Source organism: Xenopus laevis, chromosome 9_10L (assembly GCF_017654675.1).
Source record: "Xenopus laevis strain J_2021 chromosome 9_10L, Xenopus_laevis_v10.1, whole genome shotgun sequence".
NCBI classification, from domain to species: Eukaryota; Metazoa; Chordata; class Amphibia; order Anura; family Pipidae; genus Xenopus; species Xenopus laevis.
Genome location: NC_054387.1, coordinates 73,725,170 through 73,743,254, shown reverse-complemented (window position 1 = coordinate 73,743,254; position 18,085 = coordinate 73,725,170). Strand labels below are relative to the sequence as shown.

Genomic DNA, 18,085 nt, shown 5'->3' with positions numbered 1-18,085 from the left:
ATGAAAGTCTGCCTGCTATGGCTGCTTATCTTGTGTAAGATTTAAAAGGTATCAATACTGAGATTGACTGGCCCCTGCATTGTTTACATCTCAATTTCAGATTTTAAAATCCTGCATTGTTCACACTTGTAATCCCCCTGCATTGTTCACACATGTAACACCTCTGTTGTCTACACCCCTAATTCCTTTTACCATTCACATCTCAGACCAAGACTGAAAGTGCCCATATTGTTCACACTTCATACAAATTGCTGAAGGGGCACCAACATTGTGTATGTAGCACAGTATGAACAGTTTCCTTGTCTCCTGCTCTATTATGCCTCCCCTATGCTCCCTGTGTGTGCCATACTCTACCTGCCCTAAGCTACATGTGTGTGCCATACTCTGCCTGCCCTATGCTCCTTGTGTGTGCCATACTCTACCTGCTCTATGCTCCATGTGTGTGACATACTCTACCTGCCCTAAGCTACATGTGTGTGCCATACTCTGCCTGCCCTATGCTCCTTGTGTGTGCCATACTCTACCTGCTCTATGCTCCATGTGTGTGACATACTCTGCCTGCCCTAAGATCCTTGTGTGTGCCATACTCTACCTGCCCTATTCTTTATGTGTGTCAAATACTCTGCCTGCCCTATGCTCCCTGTGTGTGCCATACTCTGCCTGCCCTATGCTACTTCTGGGACATAAGCCTGGGAGGGTTTGTTCTGGGGGTTTGCTAGCATTTGGCAATTATTGTTAGGGGCCCCAAAGGTGTTTAATCATGTGCTGGGGAGGGGATGCTGTGTTATCCACAGGGGAGAAGAAGGAATATGGATTTATGGGTATGTTTTAATATGACTTACATTTTTCACATATGAGTGATAAGTGATATCCCTGCTGTGAACACCAACCATTTGGTTTTTTGGTGTGCTACCACCATTAATGTGGACATGCTCTTCAAAAAAATCTTGTGTTAACAAGGGTGTGGCCAGGCCCTGGCTTTCATTATCTGCCCTCCACCATGTAGGCCTGAAAAGTTCAGGCCCTTGGTAACACAAAGGGGCCGATTCACTAAGCTCGAGTGAAGGATTCGAATGAAAAAAATTCGAATTTCGAAGTATTTTTTGGGTACTTCGACCATCGAATTGGTTAAATTCGTTCGAATTCGAACGATTTGAAGTAAAAATCGTTCGACTATTCGACCATTCGATAGTCGAAGTACTTTCCCTTTAAAAAAAACTTCGACCCCCTACTTCGGCAGCTAAAAGCTACCGAAGTCAATGTTAGCCTATGGGGAAGGTCCCCATAGGCTTGCTAACCTTTTTTTGATCGAAGGATTTTCCTTCGATCGTTGGATTAAAATCGTTCGAATCGTTCGATTTGAAGGATTTAATCGATCGATCGCAGGATTTCGATCGATCGATCGCAGGATTAGCGCTAAATCGTTCGACTTCGATATTCGAAGTCGAACGATTTTAGTTCCCAGTCGAATATTGAGGGTTAATTAACCCTCGATATTCGACTATTGATGAATCGGCCCCAAAGGTTGGACAGTACTGACATAGAATATAAACAGCCAGGCAGATATTTCTTTCAGTACCAATTGCATTTTCAACTTTAGAAAGTATTGAAAAATCTATTTCTATTAGAAAGTTTCTTAAAATTGACTTTCCTGTCATTATCCAAAATCTGATGTAGTGTGGAATTCTCCTTTAATTTTGTATAAAAGAAAAGTGTAAAAAGGTTACTTACCACTTGAAGCAAGGCAAGATATCCAGAACCCACATTGTCGAAGTTCACTTTAACATTTTTCCATCTGCCAACCCCAGTGGTATTAATGAACATGAAGCATTCAGAGTAATTGTTAACCTCTGTGACAGGGAACATAGCACCACTTGTAGTATTGATACAGTGGTAGAACTTGCCAGCAAATAAATTTACTCCCATGATGCTGAAGATCAGCCAGAATATAAGGCAAACGAGAAGCACATTCATAATGGATGGAATAGCTCCAATCAGAGCGTTTACAACCACCTACATGTAATAAAATACAAATAACACAGTGGAGGTAAAAATAATGTTAGGTTTTGTTTGACATAAATCTACATTGGCGATAAAGATAGAGACAAATTGAACTAGTATTGAATTATTTGAAATTATTCATGTTTGGGCAAGTGTGTGAAATCACTGGTTTTAATGGCTGGAGATTTGGGTTATATATTATGTAAATAGTTTCATACATGTGAATTGATCCAATGAGAATGGTATAGAAAGCAAAGCTGCCATTTTTTGGAAGCCGTATAAAAAGTTTGCTTCTGAGTGTATTAAGAAGATTTTTTTAAGACAAGTGTAAGATTTTCATTCTGGGTCATTTAATATTAGCATTTACTATTTTTTTTCTTCCCTTAAAGTGCTCAATATTTTTTTTTTGGAAAGCACACTTTTTCCATAGTTGTCTATTGTGAGACTTTATACTGTATATATTGTCATAGGTTAAGTGATATTTTTTGCAATTTTAAACCTGGTGAAAAACTGTTTAATCCCTGGTAAATTAACACACCAACATTTTTGTAAAAATCCCCTACCAGTGTCCAAAGTGGAAGATCAAAAATAATTTTAGAAAGTCAATAAAACAAACATGTCCCTGATACCTAATCACTTGTAAGTTTGCCTATTTTTCCTATCCTGAGACTGGATTTTATGGTTGGTGAGATGGACCCCGGCCATTGGTTTTCAAACACCATAAAATGCTATTACATTCAACAGTAACACCTTCCAACATCACCCCTTCGTTTTCTACGGATGTTGCCAAAAAACATAATTATAGATGTAAGAAAATTCACCAATGAGAATACTGATTCCAAGCACGTCAGGCATCCTGCTATTATCTTACATATATACATATGTAACCCTATAATGACACTTTGGGGCCGATTCACTAAGCTCGAGTGAAGGATTCGAATGAAAAAAATTCGAATTTCGAAGTATTTTTTTGGTACTTCGACCATCGAATTGGTTAAATTCGTTCGAATACGAACGAAATTGAACGAATCGAACGAAAAACCGTTCGACTATTCGACCATTCGATAGTCGAAGTACTTTCCCTTTAAAAAAAACTTCGACCCCCTACTTCGGCAGGTAAAACCTACCGAAGTCAATGTTAGCCTATGGGGAAGGTCCCCATAGGTTTGCTAACCTTTTTTTGATCGAAGGATTTTCCTTCGATCGTTGGATTAAAATCCTTCAAATCGTTCAATTCGAAGGATTTAATCGTTCGATCGAACGAAAAATCGTTTGATCGTTCGAACGAACGTTTAGCGCTAAATCCTTCGACTTCGATATTCGAAGTCGAAGGATTTCAATTCGAGGGTCGAATTTCGAAGTATTTTTTACTTCGAAATTCGACCCTTAGTGAATCTGCCCCTTTGTGTAGAATAGGATGTATACTCTCAATAAAAAAAAAATCCTCTCAATAAAGGGCCTGAATTCCCCTTGTTATGTGAAAAGTTTTGGGAATTGGGATTTTTTAACACAGTGCCTCCACCTAGTGGGCACTGAGGAATTACACCTCAGGTAAATTCCACTAGGACACTTGAACTACACATGTACAACAAACAAATATAACTTTTTATAGGAATAAAGAAAATCAAAAATGCAATAATAACAATATCTCATTTGCCCTGCAGAACCAGTGTGGTGAATCAAACCCTGGCACAGTATTAACCTGGACACAGTCCCTCACTCCATTCCGGGTGGACAAAGATAGTTCATTCCCTTCCGCCAAGAGCTCTTTAAGTTTCCCAGGTAGCACTACCTGCCCCAAATTACCTCTCCATTTGGACAAGGCAGTTGCTCCCACTTGGTTGGCACACAGACAAGACCTCACACAGGAGGCTCACGCTGAAAAAGGCATCCATAAAAAGGAATCCAGTCCCCAGGCAGCACCTTTATTTGCTCTGCTGCCTCTGGGCTCAAGACCTCTTGTCCAGGTCGAGCTCCACATGATTATGGGGGCTCCAGGCTCACCATGGCCCCCAGAAGCATCCACGCCCTCCTTGAGTGGAAGTCAAAAGAGAGAGCGCACATGGCATCTCCTCCCGTCCAAATCTGGAACTGCCAGTGCAAACCTACTGGCCAAATCTGGAACTGCCAGGGCACACTTACGCTTGGGACCAAGGAAACACTTCCCCTGACCCCCTCCCATCACTAAATTAGGCCCAACTCTTAGCTGGCCACACCAGGGGATTTCCAACCAGTAAGTGATTTCCAGAACATAGGTGAAGTTAACCCTATGGACCCCTACACATAATTATGTCATTTTGTCTACATTATATAACCTTTGAATCATACATGGGGATAAAGGACAAACTTGCCCAGTGCTTAAAGTTTCCAGGTCCAATTGCAGTAAAGTTGAGTTGACCAGTGCAGTGTAGCAGAGTTTTACCCCAGTGTAAGACAAAAGGCAGGGGAGCAGCTTATTTCATTTACCTTTACCATGGTTGGTTGTTTAAAGGTCCTGAAGTGGATGGCAAGTTCTTTAAAGTGAACCAGATTCTGGAGACTAAGCAGTATTGGTGGGTGAACTGCAATATACTCAAGATTATAATTACACAAAGGGTACTTTGGCTATAATGATATTGATTGCTGTATCTTATTTGTGTACATGTAAAAATGTTCTAGTCAAAGCAGGACTTTTGTTTTTGTCACAGGGTATTTGCTTTTAACTATGGTGTGTTCAGACGTAATTATCTGATGCATTGTGTATTATTTTCTAGATTCATAATTGGGGAGAATCAGTTGTATCCTATGTATACACTGCAAGCCCAACTTGAAGGTCAGAAAGGGTGAGATTTGAGGTGAATATATATTTGCTGAGTTGGGGTTTGGATGGGTTGCTTTATTATTATCTTCTATCTCAACTATTTCAATTTCAATTTTAATATAGATACTCAGAATGCAGTTATACAAAATTGAAATTGAATTTCAATTACAATTTCAAACACAAAAGTCTTGTAAATAAAACCTTTGCTAGCAGTTTATATAGCATCGACAAAATTAACACAATAGCCACATGTATTAAAAACGGAGCCAAATATTTGACATGCAAAATACTAATCACACAGCATAGCAAGTCATGCAAATGTATATGCAAAGGCTATAGATGTTCATTTAAATAACTATTCACAAAAAATGTAATATCTCAGAAGTAAGCTAAATAGCTTTAAAATAATTTTATTTTATGTATTGTTTATTCTTTTTTACTTTGAAGGGTTGAAAGGTTGGTTTCATCTTTATAATGTACTTTATTTTTAGATAAGTTATGTTCTTTTGTATTTTCTTCGTTTACTTTCTTGACCCAAATGTCGTTGACTGCAACTCCCAGAATTCTACAGCATGTTATTAAGGGTTGAAGCAGTTCAAACAATTAATTAGAAATCTAAAATGTAAAGCTTTTGTGGGAAGGTAGCAAAGATTAAACATTAATCATTGCAAAGTGCCATCTGTCCTCAACCGATTCCTAAACAAACAAAGGATGTTTTATGTAGGCATAAGCAGAGATATACTGTATAATTATTGGTACAGGTATAGGATGCATTATCGTTATGCAGAAACAGGTCCCATACCTGAACAGTCAACTGATAAAATGGTTGATAACAGTCATATGGATTTGGCCCAGTTTGAAATTCAAAGTATTTTAGATTGACTTACAAATCCACCATTTATGAAGATTCTGCAATTTGCATGAGTTCTAACAATAATAAATGTTAATAACTAAGACTGTTATCTTAAAAGTATGGGTACGAGTAAATTATTGGCACACAAAGCAAATGTTATTAAATAATGTGTCCCCAGTACCAAATCGTAGAATTCCACCATATGGGATACAGTAGTTGGCCACAGGTTGATAACATTTCTTATGTTTCTCTAATCATCATTATACATGAGAACAGACAAACAACCATTTATGTATTGCCAATAGCCAAAAAAAAAAGTCACAGAAAAATAGCTTGTGCAGGAAAAGCTGTAAGCGTTTCTATAGCATGCAGCTAAAAAAAAAAGATATTCATGCCTCCTTACCCTCATCCCTTCAAACCGTGAGAGGGCTCTCAGGGGTCTCAAGGCTCTTAGTGTCCTAAGCGACTTAATGGCACCTAACTCTGAGTAGCCCAAGGCATTGGCTACAAGGCTAACCAAGGAAATCTATACAAAAGAAAACATTTATGATCTTAATTGTCTTATAAATCAATAACGATATCAAGAAAGTATACCAATGAACAAACAATACATTAAACTTTAGTATATTGCTTTCAGTCAGACTGGCCTACCAGGAAACAAGGGAAAATGCTGGTTCACCCAGGTCTCCCTGGGCCCCTCTTATTCTTTGTCCACATGCTTTTAAATTACGGTGGCCAATATGTCTATCATTTTTATTTAAAATATATATTTTATATTGCAACTGAATCCACTGGCACTTTAACCAGCTGATCTAACTATTCAGTACTGTTTATTAGAACCAGAAGTTATGAAAAGGTGGCCATGCTGTATATTGCTCCTCATATGGTATCTGTGCATTCTGCCCTGTCAATCAAACTAGGGAACAATGAAGAGATAGCCATGCTGTGTATGTACAGTATCCTTACCTCCAGCCTGCATGCTAATTGGTGGCATACTGTACTGAACTGACCTGGGTATGACTTCCTTAACCTGTTGTAAGTAGTCAGGGTGGTTGTAACTTTCTAAGAGCTGGTTATAACATGCTACAGTTGCCTTTTCTTATTTAAAAATGAAAGAGTTTGTAGAGTCTAAACAAAATAATTGGTACAAAATTGTACTACTTTCAAAGAAAGACCAATAAGTTCTTTATCCCAGTATGTAATTGCATAATCAACCCTTTTACTAAAATAGCAGTAAATATTTACATAAACTCAAATTATGTGCTATTACTTTCTGTCACATTAAGGGGCAAATTTATCAACTGTTGAGATAAAAAAAAAACTTTAAAACTCTACCAAAAAAAAAATACAGCATCTAAAATATGGAAGTTCATGGGAGCTGTATTTTTTAAATTTCAAGCTATTTTTCAACTTGAGTTTTCGAGAGGTATTCTATATTTGACTTATTGAAAAAAAAATAGATTTACTTTTACAATGATTGAGAGGGCACATTCAAGATAATCAATTCAACGTTTCTCAAGTTTGAATTTTGGTAAATATGCTTTAATCTTTGAAGAGGCAGCAGAATAACAACATGCAGGGGCCCATTTACTTAGTTCGAGTGTAGGAATAGAGGAAAAAAACTTCGAATTTCGAATGTTTTTTTTGGCTACTTCGACAATTGAATGGGCTACTTCGACCTTCGACTTCGACTTCAAATCGAACGATTCGAACTAAAAATTGTTCGACTATTCGATAGTCGAAGTACTGTCTCTTTAAGAAAAAACTTCGACCCCCTAGTTCGCCACCTTAAAGCTACCGAAATCAATGTTAGCCTATGGGGAAGGTCCCCATAGGCTTTGCTAGCTGTTTTTGGTCGAACAAAAATCGTTCGATCAATTTAACGTAACCCTCGATATTCGACCTTAAGTAAATTTGCCCCGCAGTGTTGCTCCAGGTTCAGGAGCTTGGAGGGAGGCAGACTATATAATGGGAGGGGTAAATGTTTGACTAGTATAATCATGTCCTGGACTCTTCTCAGCTTCATGTTGTCCTTAGCATGCTATAGGGACATATCCCCAGCCATCGATTGTGGAAGACTAGTAGAGTGGGGAAACACAGCTTATTACATAAAGAGAAACAATATGTTTTTGTGATCAAAGCAAACATAAAGAATATGGATTAGTATGAATGGCTTTACCCTGCACTTCGCTATTCCATTCATGGTTTGGCGCACCCCAGTTTACCATAATTTGTAATTTGCCCCCTTCAAGATTCTTGCTGCCAGAAGGTATGCAGTCCAAGGCATAGAAACATCAATGTTCTCAGTCAAGTATACAATATGTGAAGGTAAAGGTTAGTAGGTTATCATATATAAAAATAACAATACCTACATCTACAATTAGGAAATCAAGCCAGCACCATGCATTGGTGAAATACTTTATGAAGCCGTATGCCACCCATTTCAGAAGCATTTCCATAATAAAGATGTAGGCAAAGACCTTGTCTGCATATTCCAGTACTGCTTTCACATTTTTCCGTTGTTCAATGTATATGTCTTCAAATGCCTGCAATTAAAAATATAGACATTTAGTTCCTCACAAAAAGGTAAATTTACAGATATGTAATAAAATATATATGTGAAAATTGAGCAGATTTGGTTCCAATATGTAGATAACCAGGTTGGCTGTTTCAGATTGGGCTGCATCCATGAACAAGGTGTTCTAATAGATGGCCCAGCACCACTGCAAAAATAATTTGAAGTGTCCAATTAATACACAATGCTTTGTTTGTCTTGGCATAATAAAAATCCATTTATGAAGTTGTTTTCTAAAACCATCCATTCAAACCAAAAAGTTTAGGTGTTGCTCACTAGAGCTGGTGCCAGTGACAAACATTGGTTACATCAAACACTTTTTCTAATTCAGCCTCCATGTCATATAGCCTAAATGGGATGTTTACCTTTTTAATAGCAGGATTGCTTACAATTATTATCCGTCCCCAAGCACCGGGGACTAACTCCGCATAGGCGCCATCATCCGTGGGCCGATTTGTCCCTGTTAGTAGTCTCCTGGACACCACCCTCCATAAATATAGCAAGGATTTGAGAAATATTGCTAAGACTCATATTTATTACATACTAATAATTAGGCTCAGGATAATCAATGCCAGAAAAATAGTTAGTTCATAATTTCATTGGTGTTTTCTGTCATCAATTGTTTTTTGCTTCTTCAATCTTCTTCAATCTTTTTATTTTTCCAATTAATACAAAACAATTGAATTTAAAAAAGGAGAGACCAAAAAGCAATCAATGACAGAAAACTGGTTATCAGTAAGTAGTATTTGATTTTTCTGGCATTGATTAATCCTAACTTGATGCTCATTAATATATTTATGTTATGGGCTGTAGCCTGTAAGTCAGGACAAGGAGGAAACTGATAGATGTCAGGACAAGGGTCAGAAACCTGATAATCAGAGGTACTAACAGTAACTTATAAAGTAAACAAAAAAATCAGGCATAGAACCCAGGTTCAGATACACATTTATTTTTAATTTTGTGTCATACCAACTGGAGCATTGGTCACCACACAAAAGGGGGGGGGATGTAATAAAAATCGGTAACAAAAAAACTGTTCACAATACGAAAAGTTATGTCTTTGCACAAACAAATATTCCTTTGAGCTAATTTAATATAGCTTTTGCAAACTCGGAAACTGTTTTGCAACCACTTCCAACAGTAGAAGAAAGTTTGAGAATTTTATAGTTTGCTCCAATGCGCAGTGAATGTCATAAAACTTACTGAAAAAGTTCCAAAATCCAAAAGATTACCCACACTTTTAAGCACTTCTTAAAAGTGAACAATTAAAATTAGCAATGCACAATTAAAATTCACAATGCAATAGAAGTTTAAGGAAGAATATTACATTGTGAAATGCAAATTTTTATTCTTATTGATGTGAATTGTTTTTCTCTTTGCAACTCTTTTACTACATTCCCCCCAAAAATCTGAGTTTTTGGACAATTACTAGCAAACACAAAATCCAAAAACCTCTACAATTTTAAATTGATTTAAAATGGTCCAATAGGTTCAGTGCAGCTCCCACTGACTTCTATAGGACCTCAACAACTTTTACCTGGCAAAGTTTTGTGTTAGTGGTTTTCATGATTTTTACTTCTTAATAAATCTTGACCTTTTTTTAAATTAGAAAACTACAAATTTTTGGAGATTAGTGGAAAAAAATCAAAACTAGATTGTTAGTTAATGGGTCCTATTGTTTTTCTCTATGCAAATGTTGAATTACAACTTCCAGCATTCTTCAGACAATTATGATGTGTGCTGTCCTGCAAACACGTAGGGGTATATTTATCAAAGAGTGAAGTTAAGAGTGAAGTGCCACCACTGGAGTGAAATTCCACCGTTCTCCATTCATTTCTATGGGATTTTGAAAGGTGTATTTATCAATGGGTGAAAGTGAAAGTTCACCCTTTGATAAATACGCCTTTAAAAATCTCATAGAAATGAATGGAGAGTGGATACTTAGGGGCAAATTCACTCATAGATGGATACTTAGGGGCAAATTCATCAAGGGTCGAATATCGAGGGTTAATTAACCCTCGATATTCGACTGGAGAATGAAAATCCTTCGACTTCGAATATCGAAGTCGAAGGATTTTGCGCAAAGGAATAATCGTTCGATCGAATAATTAAATCCTTCTAATCGAACGATTCGAAGGATTTTAATCCAACGATTGAAGGATTATCCTTCGACCAAAAAAAGATAGGCAAGCCTACGGGGACCTTTCCCATAGGCTAACATTGGGTTCGGTAGCTTTTAGGCGGCAAACTAGGGGGTCAAAGTTTTTTTTTAAAGAGACAGTACTTCGACTATCGAATGGTCGAATAGTCAAACGATTTTTAGTTCGAATCATTCCATTCAAAGTCGAAGTCGTAGTCGAAGGTCGAAGTAGTCCATTCGATGGTCGAATTAGCCAAAAAAAACTTCGAAATTCGAAGTTTTTTTACTTCGAATCCTTCACTCGAAGTTAATGAATTGGCCCCTTAAAGAAAGAAGAGTTTGCTTCAATAAGAGCAATATCTACTTCATTTGAACTCCCTTTTTTTTGTTTCATGCTATTGCTTCTAAAGGAATTAAATACTATTTTTCCAAATTCTATGTACCTTATCAGCGCTATATTTGCCCTTCAAAAGTTTGATTACAGGGTAATATTAGCAAGCAATAATGGCACAGTAATCCCAATATTTTAGATAACAATGCAATGCTTGCTGTACAGCTGGTGACAATGATTCTCACTGGAGAATTATCTTGCATATTTAATTAAGCTTGATATGCATAATTTGGATAATTAGGGGATCAGAAGAATCAGTTAATGGCTGGAATTTATGAAAGGTTTACATGCCCTTAAACATTTCAGTATTAGAAATGTTCCAATTTCCTGAATCAGATTTTATTATAGCACAAGTCTATCAATATTAACTTGAAAATTCCCTTTATCATGGGTTTTCTTCCATTATAATAAGAAAAATAATAATTCTATGCCGCATCACTAGGCATAGAAATTTTTCTGGCAGAGCGTGTTGCTGCATGCATAATATTAAGATTTCAGCACAGAATAATAATAATAGTCCAGTCCATGAAATTTACTTATCTGGAATAAAAAAATTACTCAGAGAAACCATAAAAAATAAATGACATTTTATTTAAGTTCATAAAATAAAAACAGTTTTGGACAATTATCCAAGATTAAAGGTAAACACAACCATATTTAATATATATTTACTTACTGCACAATAACAGTAGATGCTACATTCACCCATTTTTATAAACCTGAATTTATTTTCAGTTACGTTGTGTGGCACTAAAGGCCAGTCAGCCATCTTTGGCTTCACGATATTCCTATTTAATCAACACCAGATAGGGATGACATACTGCTGTTTAATTGTTCTGTAATAGAAAACCAGAACATGGAGCCTGATTTACATATATTATTATTGGATTATTTTTTTGCACATTAAGGGGGTTTGCCACCGCTGGAGCTGGTTTAAAGTTTTATCACAAGAAGTAAATGTTGGGATGGCACTTTCACGATCGGTAAGCCAAAACCCAGAAAATTGCAAAGCTCACACTTTTGCCTATAACCGCCACCTTTGGCTCTGCTATTCGGGTGCCGCCAGGTCTTAAAGTGAGAGGATCAGGGCAAAGGATCTGAGCAAGCAAGGGAATCAGATTGTATAAAGAGGATTGAGGTAGCTTACAAGAATCAGAGTCAGGCAGGCCAGGTCAAAACCAATCGATAACATGGTACACAGATGGGATCCAGAAGATAAGTCAAGCAGGCAAAGAAGGAACTTTTTTTAGGGATTTTTAGGTTGGATAATTAGAGATATAGAACAGGTGTGGGTTAATTTAAACCACTTATAGCCATCATTCATGCCTGAAAAAAATAAGGATATTATTGAAGCGAACCAGTAACCCAGCAGTCTGCTCAAATAGGTAAGAGACAAGGAGACCGCACAACAAGCAATGAGTTTCTGGTTCAAATCCAGGCAGAAATACAGCGTTATAGTACAAGTTGATCCAGGGACTGGTCTGATTCAGGAAGGATTTTTTCCCCCTCTGAGGCAAATTGGAGAGGCTTCAGAAGAGGTTTTTTGCCTTCCTCTGGATCAACTGGATGAACTAGCAGTTAGGCAGGTTATATACAGACATAAAAGGCACTTTATTATGTAGCCATTAACTAACCGCAAATGTATGGGTTGAGTTCAGTACAGTAGATGTTACACTCACTTTTTAGCCCTATCAGTTGTCTACTTGAAAGATAAAAATTCATTGGATATCTTGTTTCAACAATGTTATAAATAGATTGCTACCGATTGGGCCAAGAGTAAACCTCTTTTTTCTTATTACAGAAAGATTTCTTAATCTTATCTTAGAATAATTTTGAAGTTTCTTGAAATTGCTTCAATATCAATAGAAACTTATACTAGAAATATGCCTTGTAACTTTTTTGGCCCTCATAGAGTTTTAAACATAATGTTTACAATTTGGCAAATTAATCACATTAGTGGTATTGTAATACATTTTTGTATTCTCTAGTGACAACAGAGATAAAGCTTTTTGAGGTGTGCATTTAATTACAAGTGACATACATATCTTGTTAATCCACATCTACTGTATACTGTACATACCTGCAATTACTATTTATGGTAATGTCAATAATAGAACTTTGGAGACAATATATTCTTTAACGATCTGGATTTGTGAGTAACAAATTTGTTCCCATTCAAAATTATATTACTAAGAATTGGATCTGTGGAGTATTGATTGTTTCTCTTTGATGATCTTCTCAATCTTAATAAACTGGGTATAGTACAACATTTCATAGGATATTTCCCGAACTGAATAAACTCCAGTGTTCTAAGGCAAGGCCAAACCCTGAACTTCTTCATGGACTCAATCTTTCCTCAAATGTTTTACTTTTTACCAGATATGGACTCATTCAAACGTGCACTTAGGATCACGGGAAGGTTTTGGATGACAATCTTTCCATCATTGTGGTTGCCCACACCCCTTATTTAATAATACTTTATATGCTAAGAGTCTTTAGATTTTTTTTAGTGGTCTCTCTTATTTGAGGTGGAGAAGAGATAACTGAAGATGGGAAGAGTGCAAAGATTAGACAGTTCAAAGTCTGTTACTGAGATTAAACGTTAGTATTATACTTACCAGTGCACCACTGCTGAGAAGTATCATAAGTATAATAAATGATTCAAACCAACTGTGCTCAACAATGGTATTACAGGTTTTTCTGAGATTCCACCAGTCTCTTCCAGTTCCATCCTCTATGCTGACCTGGCAACATGTGAACTTTGCAGCACAATCTATCAAACAGAACAAAGACAAGTTAAGTATTTGAGAAGTAGAAATAAATTATGGACAAGTGCATCTACTGACTAAAGCAGTGCTGTCCAACTGGTGGTACATATAAATGATGAGTGATATCCCTTCAGTGAGCATCAACCATTTATTTTGATGTTCTACCATCATTAATGTGAGTATTGTCTTAAGATTTCTTGTGATACTGTGAGTGTGGTTTAAGGGAGTGTGGTTTAAAAGGGGCTTCCATTATCGGCCCTCTACCACATAGGCCAGAAACATTCCGGCCCTCAGTACCAAAGTTGGACAGCACTGGACTAAAGAAACCATGCAATTACCAAGAGCCTGCACATGGCAGTGTTTTATGGATACTCTTAGCATTTTGAGTCAATGGGTTTATGGACCTTTGACCACCCTGCAAATGCATAGCATAGCATAACATGTCTTAAATGAGAAGACAGAATACAAAATGAGGGATCAAAATCACATGCTCCATATTTATGTTTGCTATTGTTAGAAAATGTTCTTTCATGAAACATACATTACAGCATTTGTGGCCTTTAAATTATATTTGTTGTTTGTTTGACACTTTGCTATGCACTCCAAAATGTTTAACGAAAATGGAAATCCACCCACTGTGTTGTTGGTCTGGGTATTTCCTTTGCATAAAATGTTCAAGAACACAAAACAACAGCTGGCAAAGAGAATCATGCGTACCATCTGTAAAACATGGCTCTGGATCAAATGTCTCCTCATACTCATAGTCTAAGAGCTCTTCTATTCCTTCCACTCCTGAAGCTCTAATATTGATTGTACTCCCTTCAGAAGAGCTAGAAAGCTTTATCTGCTGCAAAATAATATCAATTTAAATTCAAAAAGGAGCCTCGACATAAAGAAAATAAGATATACAGTGATACATGTTAAATGTTAAAAATGGTACAATAAGCCATTAAAATAGCCTTGTTAATAGTATTAATTTCATTAAACAAAGTATGATGTCACTTTATCTTTCTGCTATGAAGCTTTTTGCACATTTCCCATGAAACTGAAATATCTTCCTAATTGTCACTTCTCTCATACCTGAATACTTAACACTTGAAGTCTGAAGTTTTATAACTTCCTCCTGCTTATTCCTCTTGTCTTTGTAGATTCAGATTTATGAAAGTCTCTGGAATCTACTCTCTTAATCAGATACAAATTATTGTCTTTTGTTTACAATTATGTACTGAATATGCTTAATATTGATTATATTATATGGACAGATGAGGTCATCCTTAATTAAACAAAAACGTGCTTCAGTTCAACATGTTCTGCCACGTGACCAGGTGTTGGTTACAACTTACAAGGATGGAAAACAAGCAAGTGTATATTTATATAGGGTAAGGCTTTAAATGGGGCAAAAAAATAATCATGTTGGATGACAATAATAGAAAGCTGCCAAATTCATTCTATATAGAAGGTTTAGGCCCTCTTTGTCGTCCAAATTTAACAAGCCTCCTTAGTCAATTAAAACATTGCATTGGACTCCATAGTTGGTATAGTCCAACAGTTTAAAATCCACTGCCCTTTAGAAACAATAAGCCTATTATGAGAATTTTAACAGATCATTAGTTTAAGAACTGGACTGCCGAGGCAAGTTATTTAGGGTACCAAAAAAGTGTTTGTAGCCTATAGAAAAAAGCAAAGGGAAAGCAAGGGTTTAAAAAGGAAAACAGCAAAAAGAGGCTTATATTAAACATGTAGTCCATACTTTCATTTAGTGTGCCAGCTGATTACAATGAAAATTGATGGGACCTCTAGTTAGGTTAGGCACCTTACAGGTACTTTAAAAGGCATCTAAACACTGCTCATTCAACCACACTTTACTCAGTTGCTACTGGACTACACATTCCGGCATGCTTCACCACATTATGAATATTTAAAGCATGCTGGAAGCTTCAGTCCAACAACAATCAGGGTTATTTTCTTAAAGCAATAACACTGGATAAAGTTCTCCAGGGTCAGCAAACCCATTAGAGTGCAAGAGAATTCACTAATGGGAATCCCAGCTGATCTGTGTAAATCTAGCTTCATGGTTTTTGTTCCTTCAAACTAAACAGCAGTATGTCCTGCATGTTTCATTACACAATGCTAACATTACATAATAAGGCTCTTTAGCCACCAGATATCATGTTGGCTTTTTTGTTTGCATTCATTCTTTTATGTAATTTCATTTTCTAGACATGACTAAATACTGTAATGAAGACAATGCAAATTAGTCATGTACATAATGAAAATCCTAGGCAGGTGAAGGAAGATTTCTCCTGTAAAAAGAAAACATGGACTTTGCTTTATTATAGAACAGGCAGGCATGCAATGATAAATTTAAAGCCAAGATACACAGGTGACAAATACTGGTCAACTGCTGCATCTATAGTACATTGTACCATATGGTGCAAGCTACACAAATCATGTTATCTCTGGGAAAGGGATACATATTTTGGGCAAAACCAATGATAGCAAACTAGCAACATTGATTCAATGATATTTAAATTCTCAGCTACAGCAGGTTACCAAGTGATCAATGGAGCCATATAGGGCTACCAAGAAAAATAGTTGAATGCAATGCATTTTGTAGCATTCAATGGTTCTGGGGTACCCCTGAGACCTCACAAGTGGAATCCCACAAACCTTTTCCCCTCCTGAAACTGTATTTATGGGGATGGCTATACAGTATCCCTAACTACTAGTGATGAGCACATTTTTTCACCAGCCATGGATTTGCTGTGAAAATCTGCATTTTTCCATCTGCTATTTTTTTGTGTGAAACTGCAGCAAAAATAAGAAAAAAATGGGCATTGACTTTAATGCATTTGGACAAAATAGTCGCCCTAAGAAAAAATACCCATTGAATTTAATACATTTGGACAAAAAAGTCACCATACGAAAAAACGCCCATTGAATTTAATGCATTTGGACAAAAAAGTCACCATAAGAAAAAACGCCCATTGACGTTAATGCCATTGACTTGAATGCATTTGGACAAAAAAGTTGCCATAAGAAAAAATGCCCATTGAATTTAATGCATTTGGACAAAAAAGTCACCATAAGAAAAAACGCCCATTGATGTTAATGCATTTGAACAGAGAAAAATTGTTAGGTGCATAAAAAATTGTCACACATTGTTGAAGTCCATTGACTTCAATGCGTTTCACGAATTTTTTGCAGTTTTGCAAATTTTTCAGAGAAACCGGACAGATTTGCTCATCTCTACTAACTACATCACGAGATTACTGTATCGGTAATATCAGTCTCCCATGTAGATTAGCCGTAATAACATTGTGCTCTTTGTCTTATAAAGCAAGTAGCTGGGTAAGATTTCTAAAAAGTTTGTACTTCTGATATTGTTTGTAAATTCAACCATATAACATTTCTTGCTTACAAAATCAAGTTCTATAAACACAAGCAAATTTAAACAGAACCTCCAAGAAATGCAGGCAAACTCTAGAATTGCTCTTACATTAATGGAATTATGACATATGCAGGAAGGGTCCATTCATCATTTTCCAAACGCTTATGTAAGAACTGCATACATAGATATATTAAACATTTTTGATGTTCTTGTTTATATTTTTATTTCACACACTCTCACGTATATTGTTAATCTTTACATTTGAATTACCATTAACATGTATTCAAGTGTTTCTTGGAAAAGGATGCATGTTCCCTTTGCATATTTTCCTTGCAGTTCTTGCAATGTTGTCATCTGCACTGATTTTCTGCAGAGCATGCACTTAACATCAGAAAGTTAGACTGGCAGTCAAAATACCCTAACAAGATACAGACAATATATATATAGCAACATCAACAATACTGTTGATGGGAAATATGATTGTTGAAAGCATCATGCTGCTCTATTCCATTCAGCTCCATGGAGAGTGACAATTGCCAACCCTATAATGTGATCCAATCAGGCATTTGGCTAATGCACAATACAGAGAAGGCTTGTCATTTTTGCCCGATCATGCTATGGTGACATTAAAGAATTTAGCATATTTGCATATTTGTATTATTTTGTTGCAATGGATGGAGAGGGGCATAGCTGAGTGGCATGCAGTCTGACAGTCATTGGTAAAGTAACCATATATTACTTGAGTGGACACGTTGCTGCATTCTTGACTCCTTCAACTTGTTTTTACTCCTGTGAGAAGGGGAAGCAGTAAAAGTCAAAACATGCCATCTTCTATGCAAGGGTAATCTATCAATGTACAGAAATATTGATATACACAATTTTACATGCATTTAATAAAAAAATCACATAGTAACTCTCCTTTTATATTGTTTGCACGCAGTCTTAGATTTACATTTAATTTGGAGGGTTTATAAAAATTCTCAATGCAATCAGAAAACGGACAATTATGCCGCACATAAGAGAACATCCAAAAAGAAATTCCAGTTAAGGTACATGTTTCAGTATGAATGTTGTGGATACCAAGTAAGTCATCCAGGTCACAATAGGTTGTTAATCAAGATCTCAAATTGTAATCTCTAACTAACTTTCCTGAAACTTTTCAGATG

The 18,085-nt window shown here is 36.5% G+C and overlaps 1 protein-coding gene across 1 annotated transcript in view; it reads right to left on the bottom strand.

Annotated features, from left to right (window-relative positions):
* The window catches only part of LOC108701353 (sodium channel protein type 2 subunit alpha), an 87,716-nt gene that overhangs the window by 12,553 nt on the left and 57,078 nt on the right, over positions 1-18,085 (bottom strand). Inside the window, exons 18-22 of the mRNA XM_041576224.1 lie at positions 14,246-14,375; positions 13,379-13,533; positions 8,027-8,200; positions 6,058-6,180; positions 1,732-2,013 (exon numbers count right to left, since the gene is read on the bottom strand). Of these exons, the coding sequence (XP_041432158.1) occupies positions 1,732-2,013; positions 6,058-6,180; positions 8,027-8,200; positions 13,379-13,533; positions 14,246-14,375 (864 nt within the window). The remainder of the gene's footprint in view (positions 1-1,731; positions 2,014-6,057; positions 6,181-8,026; positions 8,201-13,378; positions 13,534-14,245; positions 14,376-18,085) is intronic.